The sequence below is a fragment of the Rhinoderma darwinii genome, chromosome 4, assembly GCF_050947455.1.
Source record: "Rhinoderma darwinii isolate aRhiDar2 chromosome 4, aRhiDar2.hap1, whole genome shotgun sequence".
Classification (NCBI taxonomy): domain Eukaryota; kingdom Metazoa; phylum Chordata; class Amphibia; order Anura; family Rhinodermatidae; genus Rhinoderma; species Rhinoderma darwinii.
Window position 1 is genome coordinate 359,164,664 of NC_134690.1, and position 15,205 is coordinate 359,179,868.

At 42.1% G+C, this 15,205-nt stretch overlaps 1 protein-coding gene across 2 annotated transcripts in view; it reads left to right on the forward strand.

The window, feature by feature from the left end:
* The window catches only part of LOC142761325 (uncharacterized), a 105,818-nt gene that overhangs the window by 58,522 nt on the left and 32,091 nt on the right, over positions 1-15,205 (forward strand). The window contains exons 1-3 of one of the 2 annotated variants that reach the window (XM_075864513.1): positions 10,997-11,115; positions 11,222-11,758; positions 12,677-12,802. In XM_075864513.1, the coding sequence (XP_075720628.1) occupies positions 11,327-11,758; positions 12,677-12,802 (558 nt within the window). In that variant the 5' untranslated portion in view covers positions 10,997-11,115; positions 11,222-11,326. Of the gene's footprint in view, positions 1-10,996; positions 11,116-11,221; positions 11,759-12,676; positions 12,803-15,205 lie in introns of those variants that run through there. The other variant, XM_075864512.1, reaches the window with a different exon arrangement.

Below are 15,205 nucleotides of genomic sequence, written 5' to 3' on the forward strand. Positions count from 1 at the left end.
GTAATAGTAAATCAAACAACAAATACCGGCATAGAATGGAGAATTTCCTTATCAATCGCAGGTTAAATTTTTCGGCTGTTGCTGTGATCTCGACATTTACATTTAGAGGAATTTTAGTAAAAACAAAATGAATATCCTTTGAGAATAAAGCCTCGCTATCCTTAATAATGGGATTTCCACTGCCAACCACCATTTATAGACTAAAATCAAAACAATTAAAGTGATTGGGAAACATTTTACTCAGGTCAGATAACAGATCCAATAAATATGCTTAACTGTGGCATCTGTCACCCATAAGCCATATGCTATTATGGCATCCGTTTAACATATATGTCATTAAAAGGTCAAGAGAGTTCATGACGTTTACTTTTAGTGTATCCCATAATAGTCTATGGGTGACAGATGCTACTGTTAGGCATTTGTCAAAGCCTACGTTTAACATATAGGTCATATATGTTAAACGTAGGCCAAAAACGTGATATGGTCCTACATTTCCAGTCCAATTGCAGAAAAAGGGTCGGTGTCATTTTAATTTTAGCTTAAAGGGAACCTGTCACCAGCATTTCACCTATTGAACTTTACTTATCCCTCACTGGCCGTTGCTATAAAAAGTTCATTGCCGTTATCCCCTCTCCTAAACTCCTCCCCCGACTGTAAATAATGGTCTGCAAACATTTTGCGCCTTTTATCGTAATAATCCGGTGTCCCTTTGTGCACACACACCAGAAGAGGACATCAATGCACAAGCGCAGGATTTTGTGTGCTGGGGGAAGGCGAGGAGCTGTCAATCAAAAGTAAGGAGGTGAGGTAAACTCAGAAAGACTTGAGGAATGAAGATATGACTCTTTTCAAACGAAGATTTGACTCTTTTCAAATGAAGATCTGACTCTTTTATGCTCATTAGCATACGGTGTGGGAACACTAAAAAGCTGAATACTAAAGCTACACAAGCGACTAAGAAGACAATTATAGGTTATATAGAAATTATTTTTCACCCACTACCACCAGGTATTGCTGGTTTAATAGGTGAAATGCTGGTGACAGGTTCCCTTTAACCCGTTAGTGACCAGCCCATCGTGTTTCTACGTCGGTCACTAACGGGCCTTATTCCGATGCCGTAGACTTTTTACGTCGCGGCATCGGAATAAGTTTACAGAGCAGGGAACTGTCAGATCTCCCTGCTCTCAGCTGCTAGAGGCAGCTGAGGGCTGGGAGCGTCCCTGCTCTGCCGTGTGAGATCGATATTAGTATAGATCTCACACGTTTAACCCCTCAGATGTGGTGCTCAATAGCGAGCACCGCATCTGAGTGGTTTTGGAGAGAGGGAGGGAGCTCCCTCTCTCCCCCACCGACACCCGGCGATACGATCGCCGAGTGTCTGTGTCTCTAATGGCAGCCGGGGGTCTAATAAAGGCCCCCAGGTCTGCCTGGAGTGAATGCCTGCTAGATCATGCCGCATGCATGACCTAGCAGATGCCTGTCCGTGTTAAACGGACAGGCAGTAATACACTGCAATACAGAAGTATTGCAGTGTATTATAATAGCGATCGCAGAATCGCATATTATAGTCCCCTAATGGGACTAGTAAAAAAGTGAAAAAAAAGTTTAATAAAGTTAATTTTAAAAAAAATTTGAAAAAAAATGAAAAACCCAGCTTTTCCCCTTACAAAATGCTTTACTATTAAAAAAACAAAATAAAGTTAAAAAGTTACACATATTTGGTATCGCCGCGTCCGTAACGACCCCGACTATAAATCTATTACATTATTTAACCCGCACGGTGAACGGCGTAAAAAATTTAATAAAAAACTATGGAAAAATTGCTGTTTTCTGTGAATACTGACTTTAAAAAAATGTGATAAAACGTGATCAAAAAGTCGCATCTACTCCAAAATGGTACCAATAAAAACTACAAGTCGTCCTGCAAAAAAAAGGCCCTCACACAACCGCATCGGCGAAAAAATAAAAACTTTACGGCTCTTCAAATATGGAGACACAAAAACAAATAATTTTGAAAAAAAAGCGTTTTTACTGTGTAAAAGTAGTAAAACATACAAAAACTATACAAATTTGGTATCGTTGCAATCGTAACAACCCGCTGAATAAAGTTATTGTGTTATTTATACCACACGGTAAACGGCGTAGATTTAGGATGCAAAAAAGAGTGGCAAAATTTCAGATTTTTTTATATTCCCCCCCCAAAAAAAGTTAATCAATAAATAATATGTACCTAAAAATGGTGCTATTAAAAAATAGAACTTGTCCCGCAAAAAACAAGACCTTATACAGCTATGTCGACGCAAAAATAAAAAGGTTATAGCTCTTGGAATGCGACGATTGAAAAACGTAAAAAATAGCTTGGTCATTAAAGAGGCTCTGTCACCAGATTTTGCAACCCCTATCTGCTATTGCAGCAGATCGGCGCTGCAATGTAGATTACAGTAACGTTTTTATTTTTTAAAAACGAGCATTTTTGGCCAAGTTATGACCATATTTGTAGTTATGCAAATGAGGCTTGCAAAAGTACAACTGGGCGTGTTGAAAAGTAAAAGTCCAAGTGGGCGTGTATTATGTGCGTACATCGGGGCGTTTTTACTACTTTTACTAGCTGGGCGTTCTGACGAGAAGTATCATCCACTTCTCTTCAGAACGCCCAGCTTCTGGCAGTGCAGACACAGCCGTGTTCTCGAGAGATCACGCTGTGACGTCACTCACTTCCTGCCCCAGGTCCTGCATCGTGTCGGCCACATCGGCACCAGAGGCTACAGTTGATTCTGCAGCAGCATCAGCGTTTGCAGGTAAGTAGCTACATCGACTTACCTGCAAACGCTGATGCTGCTGCAGAATCATCTGTAGCCTCTGGTGCCGATGTGTCCTCGCTCGTCTGACACGATGCAGGACCTGTGAGTGACGTCACAGCGTGATCTCTTGAGAACACGCTGTGTGTCTGTGCACTGCCAGGAGCTGGGCGTTCTGAAGAGAAGTGGATGATACTTCTCATCAGAACGCCCAGCTAGTAAAAGTAGTAAAAACGCCCCGATGTACGCACATAATACACGCCCAGTTGTACTTTTACTTTTCAACACGCCCAGTTGTACTTTTGCAAGCCTCATTTGCATAAATACAAAAATGGTCATAACTTGGCCAAAAATGCTCGTTTTTTTAAAAATAAAAACGTTACTGTAATCTACATTGCAGCGCCTATCTGCTGCAATAGCAGATAGGGGTTGCAAAATCTGGTGACAGAGCCTCTTTAAGGTCCAAAATAGGCTGGTCATTAAGGGGTTAAAGACTATGTAAACCTTTGCAGGGCATTTTTTTTTAATTATTTGTTTATAAACAGGTCAGTCAGTGTGTTTGGTGTAACTTTATAAATAGTTTTTATTAACAATTTGTTTTACTTTTTGAGCTACAGTTGCTCTGTATTCCCTAAACACAGAAGCTGTATCTTTCACTAAATCCTGTTCCATCAGGTCCGCGGGACTGACGGTTTCAGTGACTGCGGGTCCTGCGTGTTTAGATGTGATAGATTACAGGTAGATCCTGCGTGTCAGAGTCTCTGCGTGGAGTTGGCACAATATATTACTGTTTATACCAATAAAAGAGTGGATTGATAAATGTTCCTGTATAGGACAATCTCTGTCAATTTATATTCACACTAAGGCGCAAAAAACGCGGCGTTTTGCGCACGCAAAAGGCACTTAACATCTCCATGTGTCATCACCATATGATGCGTGGCTGCGTGATTTTCGCGCAGCCGCCATCATTATGACACTCTGTTTGTATGTTTGTAAACAGAAAAGCACGTGGTGCTTTTCTGTTTTCATTCATACATTTTACTGCTCTTGCGCGAATCACGCGCGTCACACGGAAGTGCTTCCGTGTGGTGCGCGTGATTTTCACGCACCCATTGACTTCAATGGGTGTGTGATGCGCGAGAAACGCACAAATATAGGACATGTCGTGAGTTTTACGCAGCGGACACCCGCTGCGTAAAAATCACGGACTGTCTGCACGGCCCCATAGACTAACATAGGTCCGTGCGAGGCTTCTGGCAGTTCACAGACACACAGCGTGTCCTCGCGAGATCACGCTGTGACGTCACTCACTTCCCCCCACAGGAACTTCATCGCGTCGGATGAGCGAGGACACGCTGTGTGTCTGAACTGCCGGAAGCTGGGTGGTAACGAAGAGAAGTGGATGGTGCTGATTCGTCAGCATCATACACTTCTATTCACAACACCCAGCTAGTAAAACAAGTAAAAACGCCCAGATGTTACACACAATACACGCCCACTTGGACATAACTTTAAACACGCCCAGTTGTACTTAAAGGGAACCTGTCACCAGCATTTCACCTATTGAACTTTACTTCTCCCTCACTGGCCGCTGCTATAAAAAGTTCATTGCCGTTATTCCCGCTCCTAAACTCCTCTTCCGACTGTAAATATCGGTCTGCAAACTTTTTGCGCCTTTTATCGTAATTATGCGGTGTCCCTTTGTGCGCACACACCAGAAGAGGACATCAATGCACAAGCGCGGGATGTTGTGTGCTGGGGGAAGGCGAGGAGCTGTCAATCAAAAGTAAGGAGGCGAAGTAAACTTGGAAAGACTTGAGGAATGAAGATATGACTCTTTCCAAACGAAGATTTGACTCTTTTCAAATGAAGATCTGACTCTTTTCTGCTCATTAGCATATGATGTGGGAACACTAAAACGCTAAATACTAAAGCTACAGAGCCGACTAAGAAGATAATTATAGGTTATATAGAAATGATTTTGCACCCACTACCACCAGGTATAGTCGGTTTAATAGGTGAAATGCTGGTGACAGGTTCCCTTTAAGAAAGGCTCATTTGCATAAATATAAAAATGCTCATAACTTGGCCAAAAATGCTCGTTTTTGAAAAAAAAAAAACGTTACTGTTATCTACATTGCAGCGCCGATCTGCTGCAATAGGAGATAGGGGTTTGAAAATCTGGTGACAGAGCCTCTTTAATAAGAATCTGACGCATTCCTGGAACAACTCCAAGGACTCATGCAAACGACTGTAGAGTTGCGCACGGTCCGTGATTACGGAACTGATGGGCCATGGAGTGCCATCCGCGGGCCGTCCACAATCACGGACCGCGCACACACAAAATGTGCATTGACTTTAATGAGCCCGTGCTCACGGACTGTGCTCACGGACTGTCTGCACGGCCCCATAGACTAACATATGTCCGTGCGAGGCTTCTGGCAGTTCACAGACACACAGCGTGTCCTCGCGAGATCACGCTGTGACGTCACTCACTTCCTCCCACAGGAACTTCATCGCGTCGGATGAGCGAGGACACGCTGTGTGTCTGAACTGCCGGAAGCTGGGTGGTAACGAAGAGAAGTGGATGGTGCTGATTCGTCAGCATCATACACTTCTATTCACAACACCCAGCTAGTAAAACAAGTAAAAACGCCCAGATGTTACACACAATACACGCCCACTTGGACATAACTTTAAACACGCCCAGTTGTACTTAAAGGGAACCTGTCACCAGCATTTCACCTATTGAACTTTACTTCTCCCTCACTGGCCGCTGCTATAAAAAGTTCATTGCCGTTATTCCCGCTCCTAAACTCCTCTTCCGACTGTAAATATCGGTCTGCAAACGTTTTGCGCCTTTTATCGTAATTATGCGGTGTCCCTTTGTGCGCACACACCAGAAGAGGACATCAATGCACAAGCGCGGGATGTTGTGTGCTGGGGGAAGGCGAGGAGCTGTCAATCAAAAGTAAGGAGGCGAAGTAAACTTGGAAAGACTTGAGGAATGAAGATATGACTCTTTCCAAACGAAGATTTGACTCTTTTCAAATGAAGATCTGACTCTTTTCTGCTCATTAGCATATGATGTGGGAACACTAAAACGCTAAATACTAAAGCTACAGAGCCGACTAAGAAGATAATTATAGGTTATATAGAAATGATTTTGCACCCACTACCACCAGGTATAGTCGGTTTAATAGGTGAAATGCTGGTGACAGGTTCCCTTTAAGAAAGGCTCATTTGCATAAATATAAAAATGCTCATAACTTGGCCAAAAATGCTCGTTTTTGAAAGAAAAAAAAACGTTACTGTTATCTACATTGCAGCGCCGATCTTCTGCAATAGGAGATAGGGGTTTGAAAATCTGGTGACAGAGCCTCTTTAATAAGAATCTGACGCATTCCTGGAACAATTCCAAGGCCTCATGCAAACGACTGTAGAGTTGCGCACGGTCCGTGATTACGGAACGGATGGGCCATGGAGTGCCATCCGCGGGCCGTCCACAATCACGGACCGCGCACACACAAAATGTGCATTGACTTTAACCCCTTAAGGACGCAGCCTAGTTTGGGCCTTAAGGCTCAGAGCCCATTTTTCAAATCTGACATATTTCACTTTATGTGGTAATAACGTCGCAATGCTTAAACCTATCCAAGCGATTCTGAGATTGTTTTCTCGTGACACTTTGGGCTTCATGTTCGTGGTAAAATTTGGTCGATATATTCAGTCTTTATTTGTGAAAAATTGCAAAATTTAGAGAAAATTTACAAAAAATAGCATTTTTCAGAATTTAAATGCATCTGCTTGAAAAACAGACGGTTATACCACCCAAAATAGTTACTAGTTCACATTTCCCATATGTCTACTTAAGATTGGCATCGTTTTTTGAACATTATTTTATTTTTCTTGGACGTTGCAAGGCTTAGAACATAAACAGCAATTTCTCATATTCTTAAGAAAATTTCAAAAGCCTTTTTTTGAAGGTACCGGTTCAGTTCTGAAGTGGATTTGAGGGGCCTATGTATTAGAAACCCCCATAAAACACCCCATTTTAAAAACTAGACCCCTCAAAGTATTCAAAACAGCATATAGAAAGTTTTTTAACCCTTCAGGCATTTCACAGGAATTAAAGCAAAGTGGAAATGAAATTTGCAAATTTCATTTTTTCTGCTGAATTTCAAATTTATAAAAAAAAATTCTGTAACACAGAAGGTTTTACCAGAGAAATACTACTAAATATGTATTGTCCAAATTCTGCAGTTTTTATAAATGTCCCACATGTGGCCCTACTGCGCTCGTGGACTAAAACACAAGCCCTAGAAGCAAAGAAGCACCTAGTGCATTTTAAGGCCTCTTTTTTATTAGAATATATTTTAGGCAGCATGCCAGGTTTGAAGAGGTGTTGAGGTATCAAAACAATGGAAACCCACCAGAAGTGACCCCATTTTGGAAATTACACCCCTCAAGGAATTCATTTATGGTTTTTGTTATCATTTTGACCGCACAGTTTTTTCACAGCACCTATTTGAATTGGGCTGTGAAATGAAAAAAATGATATTTTTTCCAATAAGATGTAATTTTTGATCAAAATTTCTTATTTTCACAGGGAACAACATACCCCATTTTGTTGCCCAATTTGTCCTTAGTGCGGCAATACCCCATTTGTGGTGATAAACTGCCGTTTGGGCCCATGGGAGGGCTCAGAAGGAAAGGACCACCATTTGGCCTACTGGAGCTTTTCTGGTGCTAAGTCATGTATGCAGAAGCCCCTGAGGTACCAGTAGAGTTGAAACCCCCGAGAAGTGACCCCATTTTAAAAACTACACCTCTTAAGACATTCATCTAGAGGTGTAGTGAGCATTTTGACCCCACAGGTACTGTGTAAAAGATAATGCGCAGCAGATGGTGCAGAGTGAGATTTGCAATTTTATATATATATATATATGGCATGTCAGTGTCCGATATAGTGTGCCCAGCATGCGCCACCGGAGATATACACCCCTTAAATTGTAATGTGGGTTCTCCTGGGTACGGCAATACCCTACATGTGGCTGTTATCAGCTGCCTGGGCACACAGCAGGGCTCAGAAGGGAAAGATGAGGGGGGTAAGCTGTGCGGAGTGCATCAGGGTAAATTAAAAATCAAGGGATGTATGATACATTTTAAAACAATCTTTTATACAGAGCCCTGGTTTTTCGGGACACGTGTCACATTGGTATATTGTGTTCTTCCTTATCCCCCTCTTATAGCAGACTCTGCACCTCTTTTGACTCTTTCCCTTTCCACCGGTTTGGGGAACTTCTCTTGGAAAGTGTTGCCCTGGTACGATGCGTGTGGCCTCGCTTCCAGAAGTACTGGGTGCCCCCCCTTCCTGGTCCCTAAAGATTAGATCTTGAAATTCCAGGAAAGTTCCCCTCTGGCCTGCACATCGACGTAGCACGTACACATTGTACAAAGCCATCTGTATGATGTGCCCGGCCAGCTTCTTATACCACACCGCATGGCGCTGTAGGGCTTCAGGACTTGATTTGACAAGTCCTTCCCTCCCATGTACCTATTGTAGTCCAGGATGCAGTCTGGTTTGGGGGTGGCCTTTCCTTCATATATCCTAAACCTGTAGGTATACCCTGATGCACTCTCGCACAGCTTATACATCTTCACGCCATACCTTGCCCTCTTACCCGGCAGGTACTGGCGGAATTGAACCCTCGCTTTAAAATGTACCAGGGACTCATCAATAGAAATACACTTCTCGGGGGTGTATGCTTGGGAAAACCGGGCACTGAAACGGTCTAATAGGGGTCTCCGTTTATACAAACGGTCAAAATGGGGTCATCTCGGGGTGGGCACGGCTCATTATCAGTATAATGTGAGAAGCGAAGTATTGCCTCATTTATTTATTTTTTTAGGTTCCAGTTCAGTTCTGAAGTTGCTTTGAGGGGCCCATATATTAGAAACCCCTATCAAACACCCCATTTTAGAAACTAGACCCCTCAAAGTATTCACAACAGCATGTAGAAAGTTTATGAACCCTTTAGGTGTTTCACAGAAATTTAGAGCAAAGTAGAGGTGAAATTTACTTTTTTTTTTTTGTCAGAAAATCCTCTTTATACCATTTTTTTTATAACACAAAAGGATTTATAAGAGAAACGCAACTTAATATGTATTGCCCAGATTCTGCAGTTTAGAGAAATATCCCACACGTGGCCCTCGGGCCGGTAATGGACTGAAGCACCGGTCTCCGAAGCAAAAGAACACCTAGTGGATTTTGAGCCCTCTTTTTTATTAGGCACCATGTCCGGTTTGAAGAGGTCTTGTGGTGCCAAAACAGTGGAAAACCCCCAAAAGTGACCCCAATTTGGAAACTAGAGACCTTGAGGAATCCATTGCAGTTTTCATGTCATGCATGCGACTTTTTGATCAGTCTTTATTCTATTTTTAGGTGGCGTGGTGACTAAAAAACCGCAATTCTACTATTGTTTTTTTGTTCTATTTTTTTCACAGCGTTCACCGTGCGCTATAAATGACACATTCACTTCATTCTGCGGGGCGATACGATTACGGCGATACCAGATGTTTATAGTTTTTTTATGTCTTATGGCGTTTGCACAATAAAATACGTTTTGTAAACAATCATTCACTTTTTGTGTTACCTTATTCTAAGAGCCAGAACGTTTTTATTTTTCCTTCAAAAAAGCCGTGCGAGGACTTATTTTTTGCGTAACGAACTGTAGTTTCGATCAGTACCATTTTTCGGTACATGCGACTTTTTGATCTCTTTTTATTCCATTTTTTGGGAGGTGAAGTGACCAAACAATTGTGATTGTGGTGCGGTTTATTATTTATTTTTTTTACGGCGTTCACCGCGCGGGATAAATAACGAAATAATTTTGTAGTTCAGGCCGTTACGGACGCGGCGATACCAATTATGTATAGTTTATTTGTTTATTTATTTATTTTAATAATAAAGACTGACAAGGGAAAAAGGGGGATTTTTACTTTTATTACTTTTAAAACTTTTATTTTCTTATTTTTACACAACTTTTTTTTACTTTTTTTTTACTTTTTTACTTTGTCCCATTAGGGGACTTGAGGGCAGGAGGTCCTGATCGCTATTCTAATACACTGCACTACATGCGTAGTGCAGTGTATTAGAACTGTCAGCTACTCACTGACAGCAAGCATAGTGGGTCCTGACTCTGTCAGGACCCACTAGGCTTCCGTCTATGGCATAGCCGGACGCCATTTTTTGGTGTCCGGTTGCCATAGTCACCATCGCCGGCCGCTATCGTGTAGCAGGCCGGCGATGGCGGATTAACCCCTAAGAAGCCACGATCGCTATTGAACGCGGCTTCTGAGGGGTTAAATCTGCGGGGACCACCGCGATCGGTCCCGGCACATTGAGCAGTGATAGTCTGCTGTCGGAAACAGCAGCTATCACAGCTCATGCACGCGCCCCGCGCGAACGGCGCCGTGTTTACTCCATGACATACTATTATGTCATGGAGCGCGAACGATGCACTTACCATGACATAATAGTATGTCCTGGAGCGTTAAGGGGTTAATGAGCCCGTGCAATGCACGGACCATGGAAACTACGGTGGTGTGCATTGGCACATAGGATAGAATGTGTTCTATACTATCCGCAATTGCAGATACGCAATTATGGATAGTATATAGTCGCAAATGCACGGTCGTGTGCATGAGGCCTAAAAGATATAGAAGGAACAGGTCAGTGATTTTGAGACTATGTAATCTTAGACACTTCCGTCTTACATTAGCCAGTTAGTTCCCTTTGCATTCTAGATACTGCTATTGCTTTTAATCCTAGATATATTTTTGTTATAAACCATATTATTAATAGTTCCCATGATTCTGTATTTCTTAGTCGCTGTCGACAAGAGGGTGGGGCTTAGCATGGGGTGTGGCCAGTCACAGCCGGACAAAATTGCTATAATGTACATCAGGAATTACACCAGCTCATAGGTGGACATGCAGCCAGAAATGTGCGTAATTTAATAAGAGATGTGTGCATCTTATTAAATTAGGCGCATCTTACTCCAGCTATCTCTATATTTAGACTAGCGTATGAAATTACAGTCTTAATAAATCTCATTCACTGACTTTAATGGGTTTTATTGGGTTTTCGTCATTTTGCCAGATAAAAGAGCGCTATTTTATCCAGAAAAAATTATGGAATCTACAATAGAGGCCCATAACGGAACGTTCGACACAAATGTGAACACAGCCTTATATATATTTTGTTAAATATACTAGAATCCCTAGCCATAAGAAGACTGATCATAGCTCATTGGTAAGAGGATTTCGCGTATTAGAACCTATCATGTATTTTCAGTTTTATATAACCTGCTGGCATTTAAAAGTATCCATTATCTTAAATAAGTATGTCCGTCCTACAGCTACAGACGTCTTTTCCCCCAATTCACCTCAGTCTCATCTCCAGCTCTAAACCACTGGAAAGAAAACTCAAAGATCATGCATCAAACTCAGATCTCTCTAGAGAAATGCGAGGGGAGAAAATCAATTTACCACAAGTGGAAAAAGCATTAGAGAAAACCCCCAAGTCTGCTAAGACATTCCTTGACAAGTCCAAATATTCCAAGGATTTTGGAAGCTCCACCGGTAATCTGGTAAATGTGCCTACATTTTCTTTTGAGGGACAAAAAGAAAGTCGACTGGAAAAGCAAACATGGCTGGAGGTACCAGTTCCAAAGGCCTCAGACCGCTTGTCTCCTGAGATAGTCAAGTCTCCAGAATGTCAATCATGCAAAAATGAAAAGAAAATCAGAAGTGATTATGACAAGGTCCTTTTGCAGACAAAGAAGGAAAAAGAAGACCTGCAGCTTAAGGTTATTGAGTTAGAGGCTGAGCTTAGAAGACAGGAAGAAGTCAATAAGAAGTCCATGGAAGAACATGAAAGTACATCTGTAAATTTGGTAAGTTAGATTAACCAAGTATTCATATAAAGCGTAATTGTATCAGTGCTTATATACCTATTACTTTGTTCTTTCTGTGATTTAAGGTGGCCAAACACATTAGATGTATGTCAGTCGGACCTGACTATTTTAGTGGGACCGGCTGACCATCTAATGTGTATGGTGGTGTCCCGACGCTACCCCTGACGGCAGATGTTGGGGGGAAAAGGGTCGGGCATGTTGGATTCCAACATGGCCAATCCTTTTGTTTGCAAGGAGATAAGCCTCTGCCAGGGAAGGCTGGCAGCAGCTTAACCCCTTTTCCCTATTGAGAATCCATTCATGCTCGGCCAAGCGTGCATGTGTATGGAGGGTTCGGGAGGAATAGCTGTCGGCCGAACAAGCATTGAGCCTACAGCTATCTGAAATGTATGGCCAGTTTTACATGTGTAGCTATTTAAAATGTTCTCCAGACATGAATGACATTCCTTTTGAGCGTGCGTATAGCTGTCAATCACTAAAATAGTAGTACCACTCACTGGACTCTTAAAGGAGTTCTCTCAAGAAGACAACCCCTTTTTGACATAACGCCAGCCCAGCGATACCCTGCTTCTGAATACTCCAGCTAGCACATGTTCTCGCCAGGAAAAGTTGCCTAGAGGACATATGTAAGGGGGTATTGTTAGTGTGATAACCCCTTTGATCCCCCAGTGTGCAGGGATTTACATAAAAAATACTTATACTAAGTAAATATTTCCCTATAAAATTATAGATCTGCTCAGCTCCTCCTGTTCTATTACATGCTACAGTATCTGCAGTTTGGGCAGCATGTTCAACGTGAGAAGTTCACTTTAGGAGAAAATTAAGGTGGCAATAGATGAAATAATCAAGACATCCCCTGCATTCATTGTAATCTGTAACTTGATTCTTCGGATGTAGGATCCGCCATATGAAGCATGCTTTTTCTTGGAAAGTTCTGAAAATATTTCTAAGAACAAACTTACTATCAATTGTGAAGACTATCGAAAGCTTGAGAAGAACAACAAAGAGCAACAGGAGACGATTGTGAGTAATTTTAAAGATATTATATTCGTATAATTTGAAAACTGTCATTTTCTGTCCCTTATGTTAATTTGTTTAATAAACATTTAATCAGGGGGCAGCTGTAGGGGTGAAGCAGTACGGGGTGCCAGTGGGTACCAACAAGCTACTCTGCCTTGTTCAGGCTAGGGCAGTGAACTGTATCTTTACCCCTGGTGATGGAAAGCCTAGTTACAATTCTGCAGGTCTTGTTTATGTTGCATTGCAGTGAGTACCATACTGAATGTGATTGTCTAAGATCCCATGCACACAACCGCAGAAACTCTCCGTAATTGTGGACCATAATACAGTCCGCAATTACGAACCCATTCAGTTCTATTGGCCGCGGACACCTTTCTGTATTACTATGGATGGGTGTTCGTGTAATAGAAATGTTCAGAAAATTATGGAACGTCCGTTCTTTTGCATTTTACGAGCCATGCTCCCATACTTTGTGTACATACAGCCGTGTGCATGGGGCCTTATAACCAGTGGACGACGCAGGACGAGTACCGCATCTGGATAAGCATACTCGTCCAACTGATCGTGCATGCACAGCAAGTGTTCCCCTTGCCTTAAAGAGACTCTGTCACGACATTATAAGTGCCCTATCTCCTATATAAGGAGATCGGCGCTGTAATGTAGGTGACAGTAATGCTTTTTATTTAAAAAAACAATCTTTTTTCACAAAGTTAGGAGCGATTTAAGTTTATGCTAATGAGCTTTCTTAATGCCCAAGTGGGCGTACTTTTACTTTCCCTCATTACAATAGAACAGGCTTCAGATACGGTGGTCAGTCATGAAGAGAGGAATACTCGTGTGATGATGTTATTCCAACCACCAAGCAAAACCTCTCCTCTTATAGTATATTGCACTGACACACCTCACTGAAATAGGGGATAATCCAACGCGTTTCCGTGCCACTAGTACAGGTGACACATCATCAGGGATTATCAATTCGGTTTATTTATTGTTTCATCTATTACTGCCGTTAAGCACAGTTGTGTGCTAAATTGAACCTCACGGCGCGTGTACGACTCTAATGCATTGGCCGCACACACACCGGCGAAGTTCCGGTCTATTTGACAGGCCAAAGCCCACCCACTCAGCTGACGTAGCTGAGGCCAGGCACCAACCCGCAGTAACCACGTCAGAATGTGACATTGCAGGGAAAATGCCGAGCCTCCTATCCAGCAGCCAATCAGCTTTCATTTCAACGCTACAGCGTCCCACGTTGCCTAGGAGATCTCCAGGCGGATCATATTCACTGCCGTATGAATTCAAGACCTATACACAGATGCAGCTCAGACAAGAAACACAGAAGGAACAAACAACGCAACAAAATCGCCACACATAGACACAAGGAAGAAACTTAAAGACCTCTGATAAGAGGATGGGCACGTTCCCATAATGGGAAACATGCCCACATATCGCTGAAAAACCGCATATCACGCCGCATGTTAAACACTTTTCACACGATTACCTGTATTCAATATACTTGGCAAAAGAAACGCCACTAACATAATAGCTAGTTGAAATGTGTTATCTTATGCTAGATGAGATTAGTTGTTTAATGTGATCCATGTTTTACCGTGTAGTTACATACAAAAAACACAACAAACAAAAAACCAATGAGCACCCAAAAGCTTATGGATAGACACATATTTGAGTCACATTGGTGGCCTTAATGACAGAATATTGTGTCAGATATCAAAGGAGTATTCTGCAAGATTTATAATAATCCGTATGATAATATATAGCTCTAAAGACCGTGAAAAAAGCTTGGGGATATAAAACAAGGAGTATGATTTTACATATGAATTTGAATGAGTGTTATAAAAATTACTAGAGAAATACTATAGGAAGCAGGCATAGGAGATCTGTTCATTTAAACCTTGGGGACAAATGGTTTGAAGACGATGGATCCATTGCGCTTCTTTTTGCATAATCCTTTTATCCACGTCACCACCTCTTATTGTCTGTCTGATGCATTCCACCCCTTGAAATCTCCCATGATTACTTATAGACGTGGATGTAATGTCAAGGATCGGTTAGTTCGTAGCCATTTAAATATCCAGGACCCTGTTGGCACCTGGTTGAATCGTGGCTTAAAAGGAAGCTTTAGATGTGGGTCCTGCAAAGCCTGTGAGTCAATACTATGCAGCAGCAAGTTTAGGAGTACCACTACGGGGAAAAGTTTTGAGAACAGGTCCTACATAAATTGCAAAACCAAGGGGTTGGTGTATCTAATCACCTGCGACTGTAAAAAGCAATATGTAGGGAAGACTAAAAGGGAATTCAGAAGGAGGATTAGAGAGCATATTGGGGATGTTAGGCGACAAGAGTATACCTCAGTGTCCCGTCATGTCTGGGAGTGTCATGGGGGTG